This window comes from Telopea speciosissima, chromosome 3, assembly GCF_018873765.1.
Source record: "Telopea speciosissima isolate NSW1024214 ecotype Mountain lineage chromosome 3, Tspe_v1, whole genome shotgun sequence".
NCBI classification, from domain to species: Eukaryota; Viridiplantae; Streptophyta; class Magnoliopsida; order Proteales; family Proteaceae; genus Telopea; species Telopea speciosissima.
The window spans coordinates 13,898,615-13,906,881 of NC_057918.1; the positions used below are offsets into that span (position 1 = coordinate 13,898,615).

The window sequence follows — 8,267 nt, forward strand, 5'->3', positions numbered from 1 at the left end:
ACTGGACCCCATCAAAAGTACATGGAGGGGCATTTGTCTCAGCTAAAGGAACATTTGTCACCTCTCCACCATGGAGAATACCAGTGCGGAGAGGTGATCCCAGCTCAAAATCGACTCGTTGGGAAGGAAAACCTCTGGCATACTTTGAAAATACGAACGACACTTCTAGGAAGGCTCCTTGGGCAGGTGAGCTGAAAGTGTGAAAAAGAACGAATGGTGCTCATGAAGAGGAGAGAAAGCAGAAGAGGTATGAGATGGAAGGAGGTGGTTGTAAATTGTTAATGGCTAAGTGTAGTGTATAAGGATGAGAGGGCTGGAAGACACGTTAGAAACCGTGAGGTTTCAGAGGGAATGTCTTTCAATGCTCCCCTTGTGGGGTCTTCTCACTCCAAGTCCTAGTAGGTCCTTGGCTTCCCTTCTGTAGTCCTATGGTTTCTCTCCCTTCTATGGCCTTGATGGCATGGGTAACAAGCTTCTCCTAGAGCTGTTGTTGGGCTACAATATGGCCAGTGAGTGCCGACCTTGGCTTGCCATCTATCCATGTTGACTCCTACAAGAGATCTTTCTTCTTTGGACCAAATTTTCCATCAACCACGATGAAGAGAGAATCTTTTCATCCATCAATTTTGATGGTTGGATGAAACTCTATGAGCAGTACCAACAATATTTCGAGCCTTCGTACAATAAAGGAGAGAAAGGGAGAATAATCATGACATCATAGTAGTGGGATTCTCTTTCACCTTTCACCTATAGTGAAAGAGAAACTTTCTCCTTTCCTTGTACGCACAAAATGTTACAATCAACTGATCAAGGAAGAAAAAGAGAGCAATGGTGATAAGGATGTCAATCGGTATGGTATATGATACTCAATACGGTACACTGCACATATATCCCATACCAATTTGGTATAGATATCTCATACTGATACCGTACCAAATCAATTTGGTACAAGTATTCGGTATGGTACCAATACGATATGATGTATTTTCAGCATTATGTCCATACCACTATTGTACCAAATACCAACTCGATATAGGTATCTCATACCGACGTTATACCAAAATTATTTGATACTGTTCAATACAGATAATTCAGTATGAAAACAATATTGATATACGGTACATGGTACACATTGATACTGCGGAACAGCAGACCTACAAGGCATCCACAAGCAGCAACTCCAGCAGTTAAGTGAGTCTCCACATTCCAGAGAATAGGGGTCTCACTAGAGTTGGGACAAAATCCAGCGGACCAACCCAAGTTTTGCCCACTAATTGGCAGGACAATGGTTGATGCCTCCTGAGCATGGTTCATAATCTCGGGATCAATCTCAGTATCGCCTAGAATCAGTCCGAATTGGATGCATTTATCGCTGTTTTTTAATAAAAAAAACTCAAATTTTATTACCTTTTTACCTTAGACCGTACCAGTGGATCGGTCTCAGCTGATACCAATCCAATCCGATCGATCCGAGACCAATATTACGAACCCTTCTCCTGAGTGTGCGTGTGCAAGCATGTGAGAGAGAAAGAGAGTGTGCGCAGGAATGACATTTGCCAATATTCATTTAAAGTAAAATAAGATAATCTACAAACTACGACCACAAGTACAACAACAGTGATAAGATAAGTCATGCCATGAGAAAGCTGTGCATAATAACAAGTTTCACTATACAAAGCCTCCGCAACATCATAGAAAACATAAACAAGATAATTATATTTGATACCTCTTATTTCCAATCAAGCATGTCTAGCAGCCACAAAACCTCATTTTCAGAGTTCGCAACATCACAGAAGTCCAACTCGAATCCAAAAACATCAATAACTCCATCACCTCCATCCTCCATGAAGAGCAACGAAACCCAAGCACGGATGCCTGAGATGAATGGGTAGACCGGGGAGAAGTCGAGGTAATCAAAAGCGAGGGCTCTGTATGCTGTCCGATCTATGTAATCAAAAAAGGATTTGTTGACAATGCAAGCTACCTTGTTGTTATCCCTCCGACCCACAAGCACAGAGACACTAACGGTCTGGCTCAGAGGAATGTTGAACTTAGGCTCAACAGGTATTATCATCTTGTACTCGGGACCCTCCAGGTGAAACCTCAACATTTCACAAATTCCAGGAGGCAGGTCCTTCATCCCCCCTCGAAGGACGGAGCCTGGGACCATTTCTGAGAAGATTATTCTTTCTTCAGCCCATATGTCTACGTAGAACTCCAAGTCATCAAAGGAGAGTCTTGGGGGAAGAAGAGTTTTCTGATGGTGGTGTTTATAAGACATCTGGAAGAGCTTGTGATAGGATAAAGGGGGAGGTGTAGGCCTCTTGCAGATTGAGGGCCATCGCTTGGCACATAAGCATTTCCAAAAATAATCATCTCTTGCAAAATCTCTCCACTGTTTACATACACACATACATGAAGCAAGGTCTTTGCCATCCAAAAGCGGAAATACAACTTTCAAGGCTTCCCCATATGTCATCCTTAATTTACACTGTAGAATGAGAATGCAATGGCTTTGGCTTCAGAGAGCATCTTATAGCAGTCACAAGCTCACAAGCGATAGAACACTCCAAAGGTTTTTCTGAAAAAGAAAACAGTATTCTCAGCAACACGATGACTTGCATCTTATTTGAACTTCAGGATAAATCAATGCTCTATTTGATATATTGTCAAGTAAAAACGAAAATTAAAATTAAAAAAGAAAAAACAAAGATGGTTGGAGGTTATACATTTGAGCCCATTTCTAGATAGGGTAGCAACAAGTTAAAATTAATCTGGTAATGTGACGAGACACACTTCCTTTTTGTATTAGTCATTTTTCTTTAAAATAATTTTTTTTACTGCCCTTGGAGGCCAACTTTTGGGCTACTGCTGCATCTTGGAACTCGTATTTCATCCAGTTCAATTTGGGTTGGCAAAGAAAAAACTACCAGTTTCTTGTAAATTGCAACGAATGAACCCCTGAAATAGATGAATAAAACAGAAGTAGTAACTATTAATATATAATAATATGATCAAAGTTGCTAGATCTCAATAGTCCTCAACCCCCCCCCCCCCCCTCTTTAACTGGGGTAGACACAGGAATTTTCTTGGGAGGGGGGCATCTAAACTAATAACATATGTATACATATTGATGGATGAGGTAAAATTGGGAGGTTACATATATACTCTTGCCCCTCAAGGTCTGCCTCTTCTAAGTCATATTACTTATAAAAAGCATATGCAATAATCCAACCTGTATACCACGTACACTACCAAGAACTGTGAGAATATTGTAAATGTTACAAGTTCCCTTTTGATACATGATACCTTCTCCAAGCCATCTATCTTCTCTTTAAGTCAGGGAACCACCTTATCCTTAAGACACTATATCTCAAAACCCACTTCTGTGCTCATAATCTGTATTCTCTGATCCAAAACACTTTTATTCAGAAGAGACCCAATCAATGAACTCAAAAGAATATTAAAAAAAAAAGGATGACTAATGAGACTTAGATGGCATCCGATCAATAAAAGTTGTTCATATCACAGAATGTTGAACTAGCTTCACTACTGAGGGGGGGGGGGTGAATCAGTAGGCTAAAAAATTTTCCCACCAAAAGTCATGTCCTGTAGACCACTGCACTGTGCCAACAACAGTTCAAACACTTGGCTGGGACAATCCCAATTTTACCAACTACAGTTCGTGTGAACTCCCACCTTATAACCAAGATTGGTTAGGCCTTCCAAGAGATTCACACCCACTTTGCACGCACCACAACACTTCTAATCAAAGCAAACAACCACAACGCACAAGTTTACGTGGTTCGGCAATATGCCTACATCCATGGAGCAAACCCCCTATGGGGTTTCGTATTTGCTCAATACTCTGATACTCAACTCAAAATGACTGCTCCCACAATCCAGGTTACACCTGTTTTAGTCCTTGATAATACAAAGATTAAGGGCCACAACCCCAACTCCTCACAGCACCAACTATGAGGGTCTAGCTCCTACTAGTCAATTTAACAAACACGTTGAGAGCACCCACTCCAAGGTCCCTTACAATGCAAATAAAATGATAAAATTGAATTCCCCAATCCCCATAATAATCAACTAAGTGTATACATCACATTCAACTCAACCTAGGATCTACAAATGAAAATAGGGAAGAACTCACCTAAGTGGACTAGCCACTTGAAGAACAAAGCTCACAACCATCATCTCCATCTTCCACATGCTCATGGGGATTCAATTGAAGTACAGTGCTTTAAATGCAATCCCAATGCTCCAAATGTGCAAATTAGTTTTCTCCTTCAAAATCTGGGCAATAGGATGTTTTCCAACTCTCACAAGCAGTCCCAAGCTCTTCTTCTTATTTTTCTTAAAAAACAGCAACTTGAACCACCCAAAATGGACTTGAAATGCCCAACTTATGGCCTTGCAAAGTTTCAGGGGCATTTTGGGCAACCAGGGCATTTTTATGATAGAACGCGTATCACGAGGTTTAAATAGTGACTGTTTTTTTTTGGAGACAGGAAAATAGCAGACAGGTGTAACAAACTGGCTGCTTTGATATTAGCCGTCGGATCTCTATTCCAAAATGCGGTTTGATCTTCCTCCGTAGGATCTTCACGCGGCGCTTGACGAGGCTTACAACCTGCGGGGCTGCTCAGAGCCACATGAAAATCTTGAGCTGTCGCGTAGTACACCAGTGCTACACAATGGTATTGTGAGTTGCGGCATTTTGACTCCATGAAACGCAACACACGAAAAGCATCTTTGTGCGTCAAACGAAAAAGGCTTGCAACGGAATCTTCTAAATACTTCCCGTACGCTCGGGTACACCAAAACAAGTCACCGTTTCTGTGAGATGACACAAATATGTCTCTGCGCAGAAGAACCACAGGACAGGCAGGAGAATATTCTCCGCCTCCTCCCATTCAACTTCTTTGGATCCACGTTGGATGGCCATAAATGTTCTGGAACCGATTAGATTTGAGAAAAATGTGTCAGTCATATCGTCTTACCGAGAGCACTCCAATTTGAACCCTTCTCTTATGCATTTGGTCAAACAAGTGTGTGGTGTTCCCATACTTTTAGAGTTTATTTTTTTATTGGTCTGGGCATGGCATGCCCGCACGCAGGGAACTCTGCGGGCATGCCGCCCAGCATGTGGAGCCATGCCCCTTGCCAACCCAGCCAATGTGGCCATCACTTGGCCGCTGCTATGGCCTTGGTGGCTTGGACAGCTGCACCATTGACCAAGTATTTGAGTTCTTGCATTGCCCATGTGTTGTGCTGCTGGTCCCAATGTGCATGGCTACCTTGCATGCTGACCATGCTTATGCTACCATGTGGCTGCCACTTAGACATTAGGACATCTCCTGAGACCATGAAACCTCACTTGGCCCATGACATACATGACCACTCATATCATCATCACCTATCACCATACACACATACCCCTTTTAGGTATCCATGCCACCTTCCAAGCATACCATACACATGACTACATCATCATATTACCATGTCATGTTCACATCACAATCATTCTCTACGCATGCTATACATGGCATGTACATGCAAACATATCTTGTAACATGTTGTACCATCTGAACACGTCCTACACATCAGAACACATCATCTAACATGTCCAACACATCTGAAACATATTGTACATATCATCTGACGTCCATACACATGTCAAACACACCCGGAAACATTCCCAGCACATCTCTGACATCTCAAACACATCCCAACAATGCTAAATCACCTCAAACACATGCACTGTTACCAACAATGACAACATATGCACCCTGAACACTGCCACACAATGCCATAAGTCCAACTAAAGTAGGACAGATTTGAAAGTTTCAAATTGTCCCAGAACAAGATCTAAAACCAGGGAGTGAGTCTCACTCATAAGAAACTCAAGCTGTAGAAAAATTAATGGAAGAGGGTGTGAAACAAACTAGGGAGTGAGTCTAACTAAAGTAGGACAGATTTGAAAGTTTCAAATAGTCCCAGAACAGGATCTTAAACCAGGGAGTGAGTCTCACTTATAAGTACAACTAAAGTAGGACAGATTTGAAAGTTTCAAATAGTCCCAGAACAGGATCTTAAACCAGGGAGTGAGTCTCACTTATAAGTGCAACTAAAGTAGGACAGATTTGAAAGTTTCAAATAGTCCCAGAACAGGATCTTAAACCAGGGAGTGAGTCTCACTTATAAGAAACTCAGGCTGTAGAAAAATTGATGGAAGAGGGTGTGAAACAAACTAGAAGAAGGTCAGGCTGTTGGGTAACAGTTTAGGGAGCTGAAACAGAATAGAGGTATATGGGTTTAGGTCTGAAACGAGGCAGGAGTTGATGCCAAAGGCCTCTATGTAATCAGCAGGTTCAAGTCTAACTACCGATTTCATAAACTGGGCTGAAAACTGCAGAATATTTAACACAGGGACTGATTATGGGAGAAGATGAATAACTGCAGATCAGGTAATTTATCTGTTTATTTTATAATTTGGTTTAAGTTTACAAAGATGGTCAAAAGGACTATAATTTATCAAAATTTTACAAAGATGGACAGAAGGACTTTGTAATCTATCAAAATGAGGAACAACACGGGTCTATAGTAGTGGTACTTGTCAAAAGATAGATGACCAAGTTTTGGGTTCTTCCCCCCCCCCCCCCCCCCCACACACACACACACACACAAAAAAAAATTCTTCCTTTCCCTCGATTAGTTTCACTAATACCAATTCAAGGTTTATTACTACCATTCACCATCACTAGATGAAAAATTGGGGACCCAAATCTCCCTGCGTCACAAGTATGAAAGGATGGAAGTTCTCAGCATGCTCATGTAGTTAGGCCCGTTAAGTTAGTTTTAGTTCACTAGCTTCAACTGCATCCAAGTTTGATTTGATTCCAGCATTCACAGGCAATTGAGGTCTTTTGGGTCTCCAACTTAAGTTTTGACATCATATAGGTCAATTTTGGTGGGAGTGTGGGACTCAGGTACTGCAAGACACCATCATAAATCTATGTGCTTTCCAACCCCGCCCCCAACCTTTTCATAGGAGTTACAGGATAACAAAGCTAGGCCAGTATCTGCTTCAGATGTCTTCACATTCCAACTAGCTTGCACCATTTAAACACACATATATATATAAAAAGGGCTGTAACCTGGTGCAAGTCCCACTTTTGCAGTTTCCTGAAGGGGTGGATTAAACTCCAGCATTTACTGCACAAAATGGCTGCTCTCAGACTTGACACATGACTTCATGCTAGCAGCCCCCAGTTAAACACAACTACCATGGATGTAAATACTAGAAGGCATCGAGGAATATAATTTCCACTGACTACACAGTACACCATATCGATACAGCATGTTTGAACAATGAGGCATCAGGCCTGTACCTGCAGATAATTTGACGACAAAAGCTACAAGTTGGTACTAATTTATTCCTTTGCTTGTGTACTCATCAGACAGAACTCATATTTCAACTCATAAAATACAAAAAAAGGAGAAATAATGAAACAAGTAAAATCAAGCAGGGTATATAGTTCCATATTTTCAACTCTGGATATCTACCTCAGAATTAAGAACTATAATGAGATTTAGAGATTTCTCAATCCATGCAAAGATTGAAAATTGAAGATATCACAAAATCCTATAAAAAATTGGACTCACAGAAAGCTCATAAAACTCTCTGGTCAAGCACTGGGCCATAAAACTTTTACCATAAAACTTACCAGTTAAGTTATTTTCAATCTTGACCCCTGAGACTACACATAAACATTCAAAGCTAAAATCAAAAGGCCAATTTCCGGGATCTGCATAAACATACATTCCCAGCACTGACCGAAAAATAAAACATACACAGAACAAGTTGAAGGAAGAAGCTTCGTTTGGTACCAAAAATTCCTTGCACTACTGCATTTCATTTCATGACAGTACATTATCAGAAAAAAAAAATACAATAAATTCCGACCAGATTAAAATAAAAAAAGACCAGTCAAAATTAGGAATTAAAATTATCTAGAAAAGTAAGGAAGAAGAAAAATGCAACTGAAACTTGCGGTACTTGTAAGAATTCACAAATCCTATCCAGATGGTTAAATAAAGGGGGGGGGGGGGATCGTCATCGAAATCAAAATTCTCACATCAAATCAGAATCATGAACTCTCACATCAAAAACAGAGAATAGAAATTACAACAATGACAAAAAAAAAAAAAAAAAAAAAAAAGAAGATGAGATCCCAACATGATCGAAAGAAGATGGA

At 40.7% G+C, this 8,267-nt stretch overlaps 1 protein-coding gene across 1 annotated transcript; it reads right to left on the reverse strand.

The window, feature by feature from the left end:
• Nucleotides 1-1,601: 1,601 nt before the first annotated feature.
• Nucleotides 1,602-7,917, reverse strand: LOC122656888 (F-box protein At5g39250-like). Its single transcript, XM_043851578.1, has 2 exons — nucleotides 7,864-7,917; nucleotides 1,602-2,581 (listed from the first exon to the last, which is right to left on the reverse strand). Exon 2 carries the CDS (start codon nucleotides 2,477-2,479, stop codon nucleotides 1,730-1,732), a length of 750 nt encoding a protein of 249 aa, XP_043707513.1. The 5' UTR covers nucleotides 2,480-2,581; nucleotides 7,864-7,917; the 3' UTR covers nucleotides 1,602-1,729.
• Nucleotides 7,918-8,267: the final 350 nt, after the last annotated feature.